The following is a 19,783-nucleotide window of genomic DNA, read 5'->3' on the forward strand; positions in this document are numbered from 1 at the left end:
CAAGTTATAATTAACTAAATTATATGCAGATTCAAATATTAATTAAAATTAGTTAAAGACAATAATCATATCAAAAAGGAATTTATATAATCTTTGGTTGCTCAAATTTGCCCTTATGTTCGTTTTGGTAATTTGGTCCCTCAAGTTTCAAACAATAGATTTTGGTCTCTTAAAGGGCAAAATTATTCAAGCTTTTTTTAAATTATAGAGGCTAATGTTTTAAATAAAGAGAAATTTTCAAAACAAAAACCTATAATTTAAAATTTGAAAAATCAAAACTAAAATGAGGACAAATTTAAAAAACTAAAAATTATACTAACCCTGAAAAAATGACGAGAGGAAGTATTGTTTACCCTATATATTATCCGGATGGAATTATTGGCATAGAATATTAATACAAACTCTAAATAAGTTATACTACCTCTAGTTTTTAGTATAAAAATTTGTTTGATTTTTATTTTGGGTTCTAAATATAATGTTCAAATTCAATTTGTCTACCATATTTGTCTATTTTTTTAAGGTAATTCTTGTAATAATAGTGTTTCTAGTCAAATACACTTGATTAGCAAAAATATTTTAGGAAAGATAATATATATTTATTACAAATAACTAACTTAACTAATTTTTTTAATTTACTTAAATTAGTCAACTAACTCTTATATTAAGGATCGAAGATTGTATTACGTATAACTTAGTAATCTGATCCTATATATTGCCACCTAATATCTAATATTATTGAGTCATATTTAAGTATTTTTTAACTCAATTAGGAATAACCAACTCAAACGTTTATTCGAATCCGAATACAAAACCTCGTGCTCGAGTGATCATGACTTGTTTCAGTTAAGATGGATGCCTATGGGTATGGTTTTGTATTTTATATTAATGATTATGGAGAAAGCATCAAACTTGTGACTATTTGTCAGGAAAACAGAAATAAATATGGAGAAAAAGAATATGTGGAATGGAGTGGAGTGCAAGACAAATTAAACTAAATACAAATATTTAAATAAATTAGTTGCGCAAATGTGAGAAGTAAGGCTTTTTGTTTAATGCGGGTGGTTTGCTTAAGGGCAAATTTAACACTTTCCGACTCCACGAATTCGGCTTTGGTATCTTAGAAGAACCCAACCACTTTAGGAAAAGTCATGTGTTTGAATTTTATAGGCTTTTACAAAATTACTACCGTAATCTTTAATATTAGAACTGGTTAACTAATTTGAGTAGATTAAAATTAAGTTAGTTATTCATAATAAATATGTGTTTTTTTCCTAACATATTTTTGTTAATCATATTTATTGGCTAAATATCCCATTTGATGAAAACTGAATAAATAAGTGTATTGAGAACTTATATTTAGAAGAAGTGATATTAATTAAAAATCTAAACTCACCTAAAAGTAGTTTGATCCGGTTCTTCAATATTATGGTTTTGAATTTGGACATTATAGATTAATAAAATTAAATTGGTAGAGGTTTTACCCAAATAATAAGACCTAATTTAATAATTTGCATATAGATTAGTTGGTAGGGCAAAAAATTAACTTAAACGAGGTCTTAAATTTGAATTTTATGGATGAATAAAATTACATTGGGAGAAATCGTCTTTTAGATAAAGAGCTCAATACCACTACTTGATAATTGAGCTGAATACCACTCGATCATTGATTACTAAGAAAGTATTACTTTAACAGATTTGAATTATTGTATTTGAAACAAATGAATCATTAACGTGTGCAAAATGTCTCTTTTTATCCTCCATTTTATTGATTTTTTTTCCTTGTTATTCAGATACCGGTCTTTTTTCTTCTATTTTACTCTTTCTTTCCCATTTAAACAAAGACTAAGAGTTTTGAAAAAGTACCCAAAAAAATTATAAACCAATCATTTTTAAGAAATCACGTTCTATTTCAATAGGATAAGATGCTTAAATATCCAAAAAATATTTTAAAAGGAGCATCCAGTATCTGAAAGTTTTTTCTTTTTGCTCTTATACACTATAAAAGTTTATTTTTATATCAAAAATACTTGACTTTTATTCATAATTAAATTTGATTGTTAAATTATGTAGTTTGACTAGTGTCATTATCAGTCTAAAAATATTACGAAATAAAACTTTTAGGACATATAGGAAACAAAAGATTTTCAGGTACTAAGTGCTTCTTCATGAATATTTTTGAAGTATTTAAACACTTTATCTTATTTTAATGATCCAAATAAAAAATTTAAGGCCAAAAAAATCCCACTCAAACAAAGTTAGAACCCCGTTCTTATTTTTAAGGTTTATCTTAAATTTTTCTTTTAAGAAAACAAACAAAAACAAGAATAAAATAATTGATGGATTTGTATCAAAAAAAAAATTGATGGATTATTTATAGATAAGGGAAATTGTGAAGGTCAACATAGCTGAGGAAATGTGTCTCAGAAGAAGGGGTCAGAATTTCAAAATTTTGAAAAGTGGACAAAAATGGGTGGTGGATCGGGTCGCATTAATGGACCTACTTGCCTGACCTCACCAGACCTACGCGCCAACCACAATCTGAATCTGACTATCCTTCCTTCATCAATGGGGGCGTGTGTTTCACGATTTTGTTTTGACGTGCGCACGCTGCCTTCTATGACCTTCCCTTCTTTTTTTCCCATTTAAGGAACAGCAACCTTTTTCTTTTAAAAATAAAATATTGAACATCTCCCAAGATTCAGATAAAAGAATATGAAATTATAATATTTCTATTCAAACGTTCAGCACTTCAAAATAACCAAAAGAACCTGAATTAAAATTTTATAATTTAAGAAAAATTATAAAAATATTCTTTATTTTTTAAAAAAAGAAAATTTGGAGCCCTAGCATAAAGCCTCACCGGCAGCCGGCCATTGAAATTTTTCTTACTTTTACTCCTAAAAGCTTTACTTTTTTTACAAAAATAATTAATCCTAAACTTTTTAATAATAATTTTGTAAATTATGAGCAAAAATTTACATTTTAAATTATCGAATACAAATTTAAAATTTTAAAATTAAGGATAAATATGCATCCAGTATCCTGACCTTATTTTTTAGATGTATTCAATATTCTGATTTTTTTTTTGTGCATCTAACATCCTAACATTTTTTTTAGTGCATCTCGTGCTCTAATAATCAGGGTTCTTTAGCATGCTACATATAACTAAAAAAGTAATATGAAATGAGCTTGATACACTAGAAAAATAAGATTAGATTATTAGATGTACTATTAAAAAGATTAAGCTACTACATGCATTTAGAAAATAAGAAGAAAAAAAATTTTAAAAAGGTCATGACACCTAAAACCTTGAAATGTGCTCTGAACTTTTGAATTGCTAAAAATACTGCTTAAATGAAATTTTGAAAATGTCAGTGTCTTCCTCACTTACCCAAAAGAAGAAAAGAAAAACTCATGTAGCCACCCTCACCGGTTATTGCTGGCAACTACAGCTTTGGTGTTAGCGGGGGGCGGCCACTAGTTTTATACAAGAGTTGCGTTCAGTGTTCATCTTCTGCCTTTCTTTTACTATTTTCCTCATGCAAGGCAACCATGTTTTGTTTTTTTTGTCTTCTATCTTCCTTAACCTTGGATCTCCATATATATATTTGTCTTCTTTATCTTTTTATGTTTCTACCGCTTAATGGAATTAGAATTAGTTTAGTTAGGGGAAGTTTAGTGGAGAGTTTGGCAAACACCCTTTGGGTAAGGAATAGTCGCATATCCCAAAAAGATAATGACGTTTTGTTATCAATAGCAGAATCTTATTTATGGGTTCATAAATGTTTTTTAATCCATAAGGTTCATCATGATCATGGTGAATCTTGAGGATAATACCAAAACTCTTGCTAATTATCTCTCACAAGAGTGGCTAAATATTAAAAGAATGAGACTAATAAAAAATTGACGTTTCTTTGCAAATCTGTCTTTACCTACACCAAATCCGACTAATGACTCACTTCATACATTGGAATTAGACCAAGTGAAAGTGAAATTGGAACACTGGGCTCTGTTTGTTTGACTTGTTGGAAGTTGCTTTTCTGGGGAAGTCACTTCCTCCAAAATAGGTGAAATGACTTCCACCAACGGGGAAGGAGGAATTGTTGGAATTTTCACAGAACCGAGGCATTGTGGTTGATGCCTCTGGATGGAAAATTCGTTCATGAAATTGTCCTCTCATATCTTGAGTTAGTTACTATTGTAGATTAAATGCTTTTGTGATTTACGTTGTGTGAAAAGTGGACATTAACCAACTTTGACGGTCCAACTTAATCATAGGTTATGAGTTTGGGACATGGGATACGATACCTTAAAAGCTAGGGGCGCCGACCTTAATTGCTCTTGTCATATCTCAAATCCGAATTAGTTTGGGCTTGTTGAGCTTCTCATGACATGGACGCCAACCACGGGTCATGAGTTTGAGGCATAGGAATGCAATACTCTAAGGGCCAGGAACACTAATCTTAATAGTTCTTGTCATATCTCGAATCCAGATTAGTTGGGATTCGTTGAGTTTCCTGTGATATAGGGTCTAACCTAAGACATTGGGTGCACTACAAAAAAAAAAAAAAGAGGGCATTAATCTCAAGCAGGAAGTACTTGTTTTTAAGCTAACATGCTATCTTTTCTAAAGTGAAATAGCCTGTATTGAAAAATCCATTTTGATTAATAATAGGGTTAAGGTACAAATTGATCTCGAAAGTTTTTGCTCAAAAATAATATTATCCTAATTTTTTTTTTTGGATTTCAATGTCATCACAAAAGTTGCAAAATATAATACTGTTACCCCACTCTGTTAAGAAACCAACATTAATCGTGAAAAAATTAACGGTAACAATCAATATTTTTAGCGGTAACAAGCAACATTATTTCATTTTAACATTTTTGTGGCAACCTTGAATCCAAAGTTTTAACTTTTTAGACAACATTACTCCTTATTAAACATAGTGCTTTTTGGGAAGGGAGGTTCGACACTCCACGGTGATAACTTATTTTTATATTTAGTACTCCTCTAGTTTATTTTATAAGAGAATTTTTCGAGAGTTTTTACTGGCTATTTATCAGAAACAGCATTTCGTTTAGAGTATATATTAAAAATTTCTTTTTCTTCTCATCCTTATTAAAAAGAAGTAAATATTAATGAAATCAATTATTGAGAATCACTGATGAGAGTTTTTTAGAAAGAAATTTAAATTTAAGTTTGTAATGTATTTATTGATTACCAAATAATGTTAACTATACTTTTTTTTTATGCATAAGTATCCTTCTATTAGAGGTAATTCTATTTGAGGCCTTATTCGGACAATGTTAACTGTATATTTTTATCTTGATAAATTAGTCATTAAGTGCGTTGTAATACGTGCAAGACCACATCTATTTTATTTATGAATATTAAAACCCTTCATTGTCATTTATTTTATTTCAACTGCAATTTGTACTCTGGCAGATCCGTCATAAAAGTATTTAATTTGATGATTTCATTCGGACAACATCAATAACAGATAAATGTGTATTTTATGTTGTTGGCAAAAGCATGTGTATTTGATGTTAAGAATTTAATTATTTTGGTCATTTTTCCAACTGAAATACACAAACCGCCCCTAATATTTTACCATTTGTTTTTCATTATACTACCTCTGGTCCTTATTATAAGACCCTATTTGACTTTTTGTTTGGTCCTAATTATAAGACCCCAATCCATTTTGTCTCCCATATTTATGCATTTTTTTTCCAAAATAATCCTTCTAATAATGATAGTTCTAGCCAATACACTTAATTAGCAAGGATATTTTAGGAATGACAACACTTATTTATTACAAATAACTAACTTAACTTACTTCCTTAATCTCCTCAAATAAGTCAACTGGGTCTTATAATTAGGACCGGAGGTAGTACAACATGTCAAACCAAAAAAATAAATGTCACTAAGGATGTTACATACTTTATAAATGATAATTACGTATATCTTGTGACTACAGTACACATGTATTTGTTAGACTACCATTTCAAATGCCTGTGGGATACATACTCTATCCGGTAATACATAAAATACAAATAATCGAATTATGATAAAAATTTGGTTTAAATTAATTAAAAATAGCAAATATGTGTGTGTATCGTTTGTGGAGAAAGTTAGACAGATCAACTTTTTTGGCTTCGTAAAGAGATATCAACAAATAGAAAAAGAACCGATTGCATGGCAAATACTTCAAGAGATTAGGCAAGGGCATCCCGTATTGCGGAGGTGAGAGAGCGTTTGGTTAATTAATGTAATGATCTGATATGTAATTAATGAGAGCAAAATTAAAAAAAGATTGGTAAAAAGTTTAAATATCTTTTAAATGTATTTTATATGGGAAGATTTCATATAATGTCCATAGAAGCTACATAATTTCCAATAGCCTCTAAAACATTTTCACATTTCACTGCAGTCTTAAGGAATAAAATGATATTAAATTTTGTGAGTGAAAAGACATTATTGTTCTTATTCAAGTTGTAAACGGCCTTATTCTTTTTGTGAATCGCCTTATTTTAGTTGTAAATTTTTGTATTCCATGTAACATTTGCCTTTCTATGTAGTTCGTCCCGACAAAATGTCTAAAACGTAGAGTTTCATTCAAGCATCTTTGTCCCGTACAAAGTGTTGAAAATTTTAAATTGAAAGACTGAGGTCGTGCTATTACATTTATTTTTATTAAGAGTAAGGGTTTTTACTCTGCTAGGGTTCTCTCAAAGCAATTTTTTGAGAAGTTTGTAAACTCAGGAGTAACAATAAGCTATCCCAACTGTTATGTCCAGCTTGTAACTCTCTTCCTCTTCACTTCTCCACACCTAGCTAAGGTTTTGTTTTCTCCTTGATTATCGCTTAGCAGTTCTCTAATTTTGTGATATAATTTGACTTAGAGGGATGTAGAGGCTTGTGGAACATTGGAATTTGCCTTGGGTGACCTTTGTGACAGCTTTAGGAGTTTAGATAATGTGAATTCTTATCTGTTTCTCATATTGACTCCTTTGAAAGGGCCTTTAATGAAAGAGTAATCTTTATGATAAGTTTTAAAGGATATGGAATAGGAAAACTGGATATAAAACCGCCTAAGTTACTGATTGTAATTGGAGATTAGATTGGTATAACTATTGTTGTGAAAACATTGAATTTTTGGAACAGTAGGACTAGATAAAAACCCTCAAAATAAATTTTTGGAACTTATTTTGATATTTGTCTTAGACTATAGGTGTTGCCATGGTGATGTACAACCAGCCCTCACCTTGATGAGACACCTTTCTCGCTGTATTGATGACTATGACTTGTTGTCTGTTGATTGATTATTGTGATTCATATGATGTGACACCTATTATCTGTATGGATTATATCATAAGGAATTGAAAGACACGCAACGGAAATGACTTTAAAAATTCAATTCCTTGCCCGGATCTACCGATTGCGTTTAAGTCAAGTGGTAAGAGGTGTTACCTGCAGTATTCAAATCGATAGTGGCTCGGGGATTCTGACATTCGGGATGCCTATGCTCTTCTTTGATCGTGAGAAGTCGACGACTCAAATCGGCTTCCTCTACCGGTATCCACACGAACAGCGTTCCAATCACGAACGACGTGCTAGCGCCTCTTGTCCTTCTAGGGTTTTTCAGAATCCATCCTCACCGTCTCTCTATTGGCCGTTTCTTATCTGCAAACGTTTTGCACTCTCACACGTCCAAAAACCCTAGCTCCTAATATCAAATATATATAGGACGCTAAGGATATTGGATTTCGAAATTAATCCTAAATTAATTCCGAAATTAATACAATATCACATATTGCATAATCTGATAAGAAATTAATTAAATAAATACGGTTTTTATATTAAATCCGTCCTACAGATTTAATTCACTTATTCATTTAATTCAAAATAAAGATATGACGGAATTATGTTTGATTTATTCTAATAAATCAAATTTGAAATATATACCTTATCAAAAAAAAATGATACAGATTTAATTTATCCTTATAAATCAAATCTTATAAATATCTCTTATATTATACATATACACGCGAATTTATATATATATATATATACACATCCACCCTAGATTATTCATTGAATCTGGACATATCTTAGATTCAATGAATTTGGACATCATAACTCGTGTTGGGCTATTTTGTGTGCGACTCTGTAGGCCCATATGAAGTTGGCAGTGGGCCATTTACCATAATGACTCACAAGTCGTAAGCGGTCTCTAGCAAGACATCACGACTACCCAAATCATATGAGGATCAGTGAACGATGCAACCTTTCATACAACCATATCACGTCCCTTTTGTCATACGACATTTTGGTCATGGATGAGGCATGGAGAACGTCATTCTCCTATTCCTGACTGTTACTTTCTCGATCCATGAGTAGTCTGAGTATAGAAATGGAACTACCTTTCCATTATAGTATGGCCATACATTTCTCAGACTCACTCATCGAGGGGCCCAGTGATGTCTCTATACGAATGTGAGGGACAAATTCTATCTTGATCATTCACATTCTTCCATACAAAAAACCACTAAGCTTGAACATAGTCTTTATGATCACTCGGTCAAAAATGACTTTTGACTAGGTCAAAGCTGAGCGTTTCTCATGTAGGAATCCATGATGATCTTAGGTCAAAGGGCATAGTGACATGGTTTGTATATGAGAGAAGCTTATGACTTAACCCATGCAGCTCTCTCATAGCGGGTCAGTCCAATACCTTGTACTCTTACATGTGCCTATAACTTTGATTTATATCTCTATACATCTTCAAAGTCATACTGGTCTTATTTCATCTCTGCTCCCACATAGATGACCGACCAGGGACATTTAGGATAAAATCATGAGTTATCCAAGGATAGTCATCACAGTAAACATGCAAATAATATGATAACATAATTAAGAAATTCATAAATCAACAATGTTCATAACACAATGATTGGTCCATAGGGCACAATTTCCAACATATATGTTTATTGACTTCTTAATTATTAGTCCTACTTGGTACCTCTTAAGGGGGCTAATGGGTAATGCAGGTAGGAATTTATATTACTGGGACTTCTTGTTTCACTTTGTTACTTTTTACAAGTGAGAACAGCTCGTGGCGGGGAAGGAACTAGAGGCCAGAGGTCATGTGTTAAAGTGACCCTACTACCTCATAAATTCTCTATTTTATGTCTAGCCTTTGATTATTTACAACCTAAGACATGGACCATTGCTGAGTTCCTTTTAAACTTTTGTTGATAATTATCTATTATAACTATGTTAATTAGGTGCAGGGAAAGCTCTTTTTATAACCATGTTAGAAGTTCAATCATTTTCTAACATGGTTATGTGTTTGAGGTAAGTAGAATCTTTTAAAACCACGATATGATATGTTGTGGATTATGTGTGCTTATTTCTTTTATATCATGGTTATACTCAGAATGTATCAAGTATAGTGAGTAAGTTGTTGATGTGTTACATTCCACTTGTGAATCTTAACTCCCTGACTTATTGTGAATGTTAGCTCTACTTGTAAATAGTTTTATTCCAATTGTAAACGGCTTTATTCTTCTAATTGTAAATCTTCTTATCTTAATTGTAAATTCTTGTATTCTATTTATGAATCATAAATTTCAGACTTTATTGCGAATGCTTGCTACACTTCTAAGTGACTTTAATCAAATTGTAAATAGTCTTATCTTGGTTATAAATTCTAATACTTCATTTGCGAATTCATTTTTCTTGTTTCTCGATCTCTAAGGTTATTATTGTCTTTTCCTTTTAGAAATTAATTTCACTTTAACCTCAAAAGGATACAGTGAAATTTTAGATTTATTTGGGGCAACAGAAAATAAAGTTTCTAAAGGACTAATTGAAGTTCTCCCGTTTTATAAATAGAATCATGCGTACCCAAAATATTGTATCTTATATATACGATCGGAAATTTCAAAAAATAAAATATTAAGTTAATAGTTAATTGTATCATTATTTTTTTTAAATCTTGTGTCATTCAAACACAAGGAAGAAAATAATTGCGATGATGTCACATTAATATGTTGATGATGAATATTTTAAGCCAACCTTCAGAAAAAGAATAAATACAGACACAATTAAACACATACGCAGGCACATGCTCAGGTACACATGTTTGAAAATGATTTCTTAAAAAAAGACATAATTTTCAGTGTTGTTTTTAATATTATCATTATTTTACATTTTATTCTATAATTTATTATCCTGTAGATATTAAAAATATAAACAACTGTGATTATGATTTATACTAAAAATAAATATGTACAATCAGTATTTATAACATAGCGATGCGCCTTTTAAAACATTTACCATAAAAAGTACTAGCCGGTAAGAAAAGAATTTATCCGCTCCACCTATCCCTTCGATAATCAATGTGTTGGACCCAACTTTTATTTATATTTATATCTTTATAAAGCTAGATATTTTTAATTTGTGCAAAGCATAATTAAAATATTAATTTAAATTTTTTTAAAAAACCTATAGTGTAAAAGAGCATCCAACTCTCTAACGATATTTTCCGGTTGGTTTCAATACCCGAATTTCATGTATAGTGTACCCAGTACTTTAATATTATTTATTGGTACTTTTAGCGTCCTAAATCATAAATAAAACTAAATGCTATGCGTAACTAAAAAATAATATTCAGGAATGTTGGACGAATTATAAACAAGACTAGTATGCTGAATGTTATTGGAAATGTGAGATTTTATTTTACGATAAAACTCTACTTAATTTTATTTTTTATTATTGAAGAAAAAGTAAAAATAAAATTGCATGAAATTCAATAAAATATACAGAGAAAAATTAAAAAAAGAAAAAACAAAACATAGCTCTAAAAAATTTGCGCTGTGCCTAACTTTTATATATTATATTGATTGATATCGTTGATGGATGATTTTGTTAATTATAAATTTAAGAAGTAACCTTAGGAAAAAAAGTGCTGCCTATGGTTTATTCGGTTGATGGTGACCAATGAACAGGGAGCTTGAAGATGGATCAAAACCAGCAAAACTTTAAAAAATAGTCCAAATAGAAATTAATTAACCAAAAAGTCGATTTCAAGATTTATTAAATCTGGTTAAGCATCCCATAATGACCAATAAGGGCAGAGGCATATATTTTTCAGAATTAAAATAATTCAATATTTTATCTACTTTTCTATAACAACTGCGAAGGAATCATCATCATCATTAATTTAATGTATTCTGGAAGAAATAGATGAAAGAGAGAACTTCAAAAAGAAACAGAGGAGAGAGAATGTTGAGTTCTTTTTTTTTTTTGGCCTTTAAAAAAATTAATTATTAATAATCAGTAATCAATAATATCAATAAATAATAATAAGGTGAGGGAAGAGTGGGTGAAAGAAAAAGAAAAGAAAGGAAAAGAAAGGAAAATTAAAAAGGGAAAGCAGTGGCGCCGGGAAAGATGGGTAAGAAGGAAGTCTTGTTTGAGATGCGAGCTGACCTGACTCCGGTAGAAAGGGAACCTTCTTCGTACTTCTTCTCTTTCTCCATCTGATTCTCATTCTCCCCACTGATTAAAGTTTCTTGTTCCTTCCTTCATTCTTTTATCTGTTGTTTCCTGAAATTACTCTTGCTTCTTCTTCTTCTTCGTTTTGTTTCTGTTTCAGATTAAAGACTTCAACTTTTTTGTTTTCGATAAAAGATAAACTTATCTTCTCTTAAGGGTCTTGTTTCTTTTTATGATTATTTATGGGGTAGTGCCAGAACCGATTTCTGAATGCTTCCTTGATGAATCAGGGATCGGCTAATTAGTGGAGTCATTGGCATTCGAACTTACGTTTCTATTTTTTTTTTCTTTTCCTGGGTTTCTAGGAATTTCAGTTTTTGTTGTTATAGTGGAAATTGTTTCGTGGGTTTTCGTTATCATGTTAGGATTTTGGTGTAAATAGTTCTAGATTGGTGAGTCTTGGTCGCTCGTCGTCGATTCCTCCTTTGATATTATTTGAATCTTGGAGGATTTGCTCCTATTTTTAAGTTTTCAAAATTACCGAAAAGGAAAAAAAAAAAAACAAAAAAAAAGAAGAAGCATTAGGAATCTGATTTAGATAATTTTAGTCATCCCCAATTTTATCGTGGGTTTCTATCGTTACTTATCACATATTTCTTATTTTTAGACACTTAAAGCAATTAGTTTTCCCGTGCCAAAGGACAGATTTTTTTTTTTCCTTTTAGTTTTGTTAAAGAAGTCGTCCTATACTAGAGTTTCAAAGAGGAGAAGAAAGAGTTAGATTAAACAATTTTTTGTTTTGTTTTGAGGCACTAGTTGAATTCTCTGTTGGGGGATTACATGTTATGGGAATACCTGATAGTTCGCTACTAGATCTAATAGAAAAGGTGAGGTCTTGGGTTTCTTGGGGAGGAAGTGATTTACAAGTTTTGTCAGTCAAAAGTGATATGCTCAATAACAGCAGAGAAATGTGTTGTGAGTGTAATAGAAACCTCAATGAAATGGTAAACAAGTACAATTGCAAAAGCTGTGGCCGCTGGTTGTGTGAGAAATGTATGCAAGTTTCTGATATTCCTGATCTTCAATCTGATGATAACCCTGGGATCAGGGAAACTGTCAACTCCTGCAAGTTCTGTTCAGGTGATGATAGGAAGTATGAAGGTCAGGGGAAGTATGTTGAGAAAGTGCATCCTTCAGCCTCTCCTCAAGATAGTCCCAGACAAAGTCCTGAGCCGCCATCGCCGTGTTTTAGTGTCCAAATTGAAAGAATCAGTTCTCCTCTGAATTGTAATTTGAGTCAGGGAAATCATTTTGGACGCAATTTTCAAGACCAAGACTATAGGTATTATCTCCAGAGTAGTATGGATTCATCTGGTGTTCTTGCATCTTCAGTGTCTACTCATCAATCTGCTGGCAGGTAACCACTTTTTGGTCTTAATTAGAGGATAATAGCTGTATGCTTTTATTTATGTTTTTTGGCTTTTCATTTAGAAGTTTTGGAGAAATTGCTTTGACATGATGTGCTTTAATTTGTGAAAGTGATCTGCAAATCTGAATGATGATTATTGTTACTGCAAACAAACGTTAGTGATTCAAAAAGATGCGATGCTTACTTAAAGCATGTGTATGAATGTAGGAGCGATGAAGATCGGACTGAGGATTTTGGGAAGCACAATTTCAGCTCTGCAAGTACATATTGCCATAATGATTCAAATATAGATACTAGTAGTGTTAGTGCTAAAAATGAGACTTACAGCAATAAGTCTCCTTCTGAGAGCCCTTCTAGGATTGATTTTACTTCCTGTGGGGTTGGGCTTCCTGTACAGCAGGGACAAGAGAGGATCCCCGTCTCTCAGTATGATGGTCCCTTTGATAAACAAACTACGGCTGTTTTAGGAAAGCCTGAACAAGGGACTGAGGATGCATATAATACTGGTTATTTTTCTGATGACTTGTCAATTTTTCGGAACCAGTCTGAGAGTTCACAGAGGCCATTGGATTTTGAAAATAGTGGTCTTATCTGGTTCCCCCCTCCGCCTGATGATGAGAATGATGATGCAGAAGGTACTTTCTTTCCATATGATGATGAGGATGATGATGTTGGTGACTCAGGAGCCTTGTTCTCATCCAACAGCAGCCTATCTAATGTTTTTTCTGCAAAAGAGAAACAAAATGAGGGGAACAAGGAACCACTAAAAGCCGTCATACAGGGTCATTTTAGAGCTCTTGTTTTACAGCTTTTACAGGGAGAGGGTATTAAAGGTGGTAAGGAAGATGGTTCTGAAGACTGGCTTGACATAGTTGCAACATTAGCTTGGCAAGCTGCTAACTATGTTAGACCAGATACTAGCAAAGGAGGTAGTATGGATCCTGTTGACTATGTAAAGGTGAAATGTATAGCAACTGGAAGTCCAACTGAGAGGTATTATGTAATTCTAACTTTGCCAGCAAAATATTTTCCTATGCAATTCTTTGTGATTAACTATCAAATTGTGGGATTTTATGTTCGCAGCACCCTTATCAAAGGTGTAGTTTGCACAAAAAATATAAAGCATAAGCGCATGACCTCACAGTATACGAAGCCTAGATTGCTTCTGTTAGGCGGAGCACTGGAATTTCAGAAAGTTCCAAACCAACTGGCTTCTTTTGATACATTGTTGCAGCAGGTGCCTTCTTCAGTTCAGCAATGGAGTTCGTCTTACATTTAATTCTCATGGAGATAATTTGTTTGTTTATATATTTTTTCTGGCTTTTGTAAATCTGGCAGGAAAATGATCATTTGAAGATAATTATTTCAAAAATTGAGGCTCTCCGTCCTAATGTTTTGCTGGTGGAAAAAAGTGTGGCTCCGTGTGCCTTGGAACACCTGCTGACAAAGGAAATTTCATTGGTGTTGAATGTGAAAAGGCCATTGCTGGATCGCATAGCCCGCTGCACTGGCGCACTTATCACTCCGTCAGTGGATAGTTTATCTAAAGCAAGATTGGGGCACTGTGAGCTGTTCCGGTTAGAAAGAATGGTAGAAGATCATGAGACTAGCAACCAGTCAAACAAGAAGTCATCAAAGACTTTAATGTTTTTTGAAGGTTGTCCTAGGCGTTTGGGTTGCACGGTAATTTCTTTCTTCTTGTTTTGCATTCTACTTTTTTGTATTCATTAACAAGGATTATTTACATTGCTTTCTCTTACATTTTTCTCTTCAAAGTTCCTTTAAGCTACCCTTTATATAAGGTGTAATCGTTCAGGAAGATGTGTGGAAGTATCAGTATCTGATTTTGGTTTTATTTTAGGTCTTACTGAAAGGTGCATGCCGTGAAGATCTAAAGAAAATTAAGCATGTTGTTCAATATGCAGTCTTTGCAGCCTATCATTTATCCCTTGAGACATCCTTCCTTGCTGATGAGGGTGCAACCCTGCCTAAAATAAGACTGAAACACTCAATGGCTGAGTCAGATAGGTCAATGACTGACCCCAACATCTCTATAATGTCTGACACCCTCACTCCAACAATGAGCCCGCCAGAGGCTGATGCTGTGGCTAAAGTTGATGAACTAGACAGTCTTGAATTAAAGTTTGAGGGGTTGGGATCAGCATCAGAGTATCTTGATGATCTCAGTTTTCCTTCTGATGCACGGACCAGAGATTTTGGAATTGAAAACATACATTTTGATGCATTCCAGAATGCTTCAATATCTAATTTGACTGGAGAATCTGTTAATTCTTATTCATGCAATGAATCAGATGTGGACTATATGCTTGCTTATGGCATGAGAAACCATTCGCAATCAGACTTGCAAGAATCCATGGTTCAAGAGGAGAGCCAGCATGGTGAAATTTCTAAATCAACAAAAGATAATATTGAAGAGGATGAACTTTCTGGTGAATACTTTTCTGCCACTGATAGTCATCAAAGCATCTTGGTGTACTTTTCTAGCCGCTGTGTATCAAAGGGAACAATCTGCGAACACTCAAGGTTGCTGCGGATAAAGTTCTATGGCTCTTTTGATAAGCCTCTTGGGAGATATCTTCGTGATGACCTATTTGATGAGGTAACTCATGTTTGTTTTGTTGTGCTATACTGTTATTGGCACCTCTCAATTCTAAAGTGACAATTATTGGTTCATGTTTTCCTTCCTCAGACATCTTGTTGTCGGTCTTGTAAGGAGCCTGTGGAGGCCCATGTCCTATGCTACACACACCAGCAAGGAAATCTTACAATCAATGTTAGGCGCCTTCTCTCTGTGAAGTTACCTGGGGAAAGAGATGGCAAGATTTGGATGTGGCACCGTTGCCTGAAGTGTCCTCATGAGGATGGAGTTCCCCCTGCAACCCGAAGAGTGGTTATGTCGGATGCTGCCTGGGGATTGTCTTTTGGAAAGTTCTTGGAACTAAGCTTTTCAAACCATGCAACTGCCAATCGAGTTGCACCCTGTGGCCATTCTTTGCAGAGGGACTGTCTTCGATATTATGGGTAAAGCACTGAGATTACGGATTCATTATTGTTTATTATTGACACTTGAAAGTTAATAAATGAACTGATGTAACAGGTTTGGAAGCATGGTTGCTTTCTTCCGGTATTCGCCTATTGATATTCTCTCCGTCCATTTGCCTCCATTAGTGATGGAATTTGATCACATTCAGGAGGAGTGGATTAGAAAGGAGTCTAGAGAGGTTACTTTTAGATAACAATTTTCTTGTTTGGTTTCAATTTGTCAATGTCGCACGAATAATGTGTATGTTGGATGTTTTGATTTTTTTTCTGCTTCTTGGCATCAAAATTTAATTTAATTCTTTTTCTTCTACAGCTTTTGAGTAATGTTGAAACCTTGTACCGGGAGATATCGGATGTGCTTGAAAGCTTGGAGAAAAAGAGTCCATTTCCTGCAGATTCGTGTGACATTCATAACCATATAACTGGGCTAAAAGATATGCTTAGAGAAGAAAGAAATGATTATCAAGTGAGTTGAACTAAATAACTGGTCCATTATACATTGTATGGTGCAAGTTGCATATGTGCCTATTGACAATTATGTTTATCATTAGGTCTTTTGTATTTGTGTACAGAGTTTGCTACAATCAGCCAAATCAGAGACCTCACAACCAGGGAAGATAGATTTAGATGTTCTTGAACTAAATCGCTTAAAACGTTCTCTTCTAATTGATTCACACGTATGGGATCACCGGCTTTATTCCTTGGATTCTCTTATTAAAAGGAGTGCTACTTCCAGTATTAAGCACGGAAACAAGTCTTGTGAAGACGTTAAAGAAGTAAGAGGTGTTTCAATTTGCATTTATGACAGTGGGCTTCGGCCAAATAACCTTCATCCTTTGAAATTGCAGGAACCTTTGGAAAGTCATATGGTCAAACAGCAGGATGAGGCGCACAAACCTTGTGCTCCTGAACCATCTACAATGGGTCATCCTGATGGAGAGCAAGTTAATTCAGATGAATCCAATCTGTCTGAGAGAATAGATTCTGCTTGGACTGGAACAGATCAACCACCTTCAAGCGTTGAACCTCTTCATACATGTCAAACAGATGGTCCCCAGGCTGAATCTATAAAACCATCTAGTCAAAATGATAATCCTTCTTTCAGAAGGCTGCCATCACCAATGAGAGTTCATTCTTTTGATTCAGCTATAAGAGTTCAGGAACAAATTAGGAAAAGCTTGCCACTCTCATTACAATTATCAACACTCAGATCTTTTCATGCCTCGGGAGACTACAGGAGTATGGTTAGGGATCCCGTCTCCAATGTTTTGGAGGCCCGGTTCCAAATGTTGCCATGGGAGGCACAGAAGCTAAATCTGATATTGAGCACCATACCGACATTCATCACCTCTGGGTCTTGCATATCTGAAGGTGTTCGATTACTGCATTCCCAAACTCAGCGGGGTGATAGGGTTATTGCTGTTTATGATAATGACTATTCTAGCATAATATCCTATGCCCTCAGTTCTAAGGAATATGATGACTGGGTTACTGATAAGCTGGATCTGCATGATGGGAGTTGGATTAACCGTGAGAGAAGCAGAGAAGATTTGGCTACTTCCACCTTTTCAGCCTGGGGTTCACTGGACTTAGATTATATCCATTATGGTAACTATGGGCCTGAAGATGCTCCGTCTTCTATTGGTACTCTCCTCTCAGATTCCAAAAAGTCTTTACATTTGCGAATTTCTTTTGGCGATGACTCGTTGGGTGCTGGAGGGAAAGTGAATTTCTCTGTCACTTGTTATTTTGCAAAGCAGTTTGACTTGCTTAGAAAGAAGTGTTGCCCTAATGAAGTTGATCTTATACGGTCTCTAAGCCGGTGCAGGAGGTGGAGGGCACAAGGAGGCAAAAGTAATGTATATTTTGCCAAATCGTTGGATGAAAGATTTATTATTAAGCAAGTCACAAAGACAGAATTAGATTCTTTTGAAGAATTTGCACCTCAGTATTTCAAGTATCTAACAGAATCTCTCAACTCAGGAAGCCCGACTTGCCTTGCCAAAATTCTTGGTATTTATCAGGTGAGGCTTCATTCTATGGCTTGGTGATCTCGACTTTAAGCAGCTTTTAGGAATTGTAGAATTATGGTGTAAAATCTCTATTGTTTTTCATTTTTGGCAACAGGTCACTGTCAAATACCCGAAAGGCGGGAAGGAAACAAAAATAGATGTGATGGTAATGGAGAATCTCTTTTATAAGAGAAATATAGCAAGGGTATATGATCTTAAAGGCTCAGAGAGATCTAGGTACAACCCAGATACAACGGGGACAAACAAAGTCATGTTAGACATGAACTTGTTAGAAGCCTTAAGAACGAAGCCCATATTCCTTGGGAGCAAGGCCAAGAGGAGCCTTGAGAGAGCCATTTGGAATGACACATCCTTTCTGGCAGTGAGTAACGGTTCATTCTGGATCTTTAATTAAATTTATATGCTTCGAGGTTTTCACTTCCGTTGGCGTTTTTATTAAAGCCTTTAGAATTTGAATGTTCTGAATGTCTGATACGGCAAGGGTCTTGCAGCTGTAAGGGCTTTTATTGGGTTTTGAGAAGTTTATGCTTTAGCTTCGAACTTCCCTCTTGGTCACTATCATCAGTAACATTACCACTAGTTTTATTTAATGAACTCTTGAGAATAATTACAACCATGAGTCCTGACACTAGATTTTGGGCAGAGAATTTTTACTCTGTTCTGTTCACAATTTACACTTTGAATTTAGAAGATTTGTGCAGGAAAACTTGTTAGAGATCGTAAACTCTTTTACTAGCCTGATTTTAACAATCTAAACTTCTGGGTAAAAATGGCCTTCCACAGCATTTCTGGCGGTTTTTACACGGAGTTGAAGAATGAGTCGTATTGCTCATTTGTTGCAGTTTTTCTATTACATGTAGATGTTACTCAAATCCTCAAATTCTTTTTGCAGTCTGTGGATGTCATGGATTACTCATTGTTGGTTGGGGTTGATGATGAACGAAAAGAGCTGGTTCTGGGCATAATTGACTTCATGAGACAGTATACATGGGACAAACATCTGGAGACGTGGGTGAAGGCAGCCGGGATACTAGGTGGTCCAAAGAATGCTGCTCCCACCATTGTTTCTCCTAAGCAGTACAAGAAAAGGTTCAGGAAGGCGATGACTACCTACTTCCTCACTCTACCAGATCAATGGTCTTCATGACATGCCTGAAAATGTATTATGATGATGATGATAATGATCTCATTTTTCCTGACACAATGCATTCATTGGTTAATAAGGGTAAGTTGGCGGCGTATTATTAATTGTTCATACATCCCTCGGCAGTGTATTCTAACCTTGAAACTTATTCTTTAACTAGAGCTTAATGAAATTGTGAAGATTCCTTCTATACTGTGTGTATCACAAGCTTTGAGTTTCATTCCTTGACAACTTGGAGCGTGTTTGGAGCGCTGCTTGAGCCTCTCAAACGTGCCTTGAAAACTGTACATGGTGCTTAGTGTGTGATTTGTAGGTAAAATGATGTTTGGATCCAAGATGGAAGTAAATGAGCTTATGGGAAAAAGCCTCGATGAAAGAAAAGCTAAAAATTTGAGCTTCTTCTATCACAAACGGGAGAGAGAAAGCAAGAAAGCAATAAAGATGAAAAGAAAGATAGAGGGATTTAAGTGGGTCTTTTCTTGACCCGATAATTTGATGTGTTTTTTTTTTAAAGAGAAAAATTAACTAATAAGACTTAATTATTTTAATTTATTATTTTTCTAAATTTCATGAAATTATATACATATGATACAGTACCTTCACTTCTTAAT

General features: G+C 34.0%; 1 protein-coding gene across 1 annotated transcript; it reads left to right on the forward strand.

The window, feature by feature from the left end:
- The first annotated feature begins 11,408 nt into the window (after positions 1 to 11,408).
- LOC114737686 (putative 1-phosphatidylinositol-3-phosphate 5-kinase FAB1C) lies at positions 11,409 to 19,362 on the forward strand. The gene is made up of 12 exons (XM_028925641.1): positions 11,409 to 12,920; positions 13,140 to 13,925; positions 14,016 to 14,169; positions 14,271 to 14,615; positions 14,794 to 15,552; positions 15,643 to 15,974; positions 16,051 to 16,174; positions 16,309 to 16,461; positions 16,568 to 16,771; positions 16,844 to 18,019; positions 18,123 to 18,389; positions 18,921 to 19,362. Exons 1-12 carry the CDS (start codon positions 12,349 to 12,351, stop codon positions 19,173 to 19,175), a joined length of 5,127 nt encoding a protein of 1,708 aa, XP_028781474.1. The 5' UTR covers positions 11,409 to 12,348; the 3' UTR covers positions 19,176 to 19,362.
- The last annotated feature ends 421 nt before the right edge of the window (positions 19,363 to 19,783 follow it).

This window comes from Neltuma alba, unplaced genomic scaffold (genome assembly GCF_004799145.2).
Source record: "Neltuma alba isolate B1F8T4 unplaced genomic scaffold, ASM479914v2 tig00013479_pilon, whole genome shotgun sequence".
In the NCBI taxonomy this organism is placed as follows: domain Eukaryota; kingdom Viridiplantae; phylum Streptophyta; class Magnoliopsida; order Fabales; family Fabaceae; genus Neltuma; species Neltuma alba.

Coding starts and splice junctions, on each gene's coding strand:
- LOC114737686 (XM_028925641.1), top strand. CDS start 12,349: ATGGGAATACCTGATAGTTCGCTACTAGATCTAATAGAAAAGGTGAGG. Junction 13,926..14,015: donor ACTGGAAGTCCAACTGAGAG/GTATTATGTAAT, acceptor TTATGTTCGCAG/CACCCTTATCAAAGGTGTAG. Junction 16,772..16,843: donor CTTGTGAAGACGTTAAAGAA/GTAAGAGGTGTT, acceptor TTGAAATTGCAG/GAACCTTTGGAAAGTCATAT.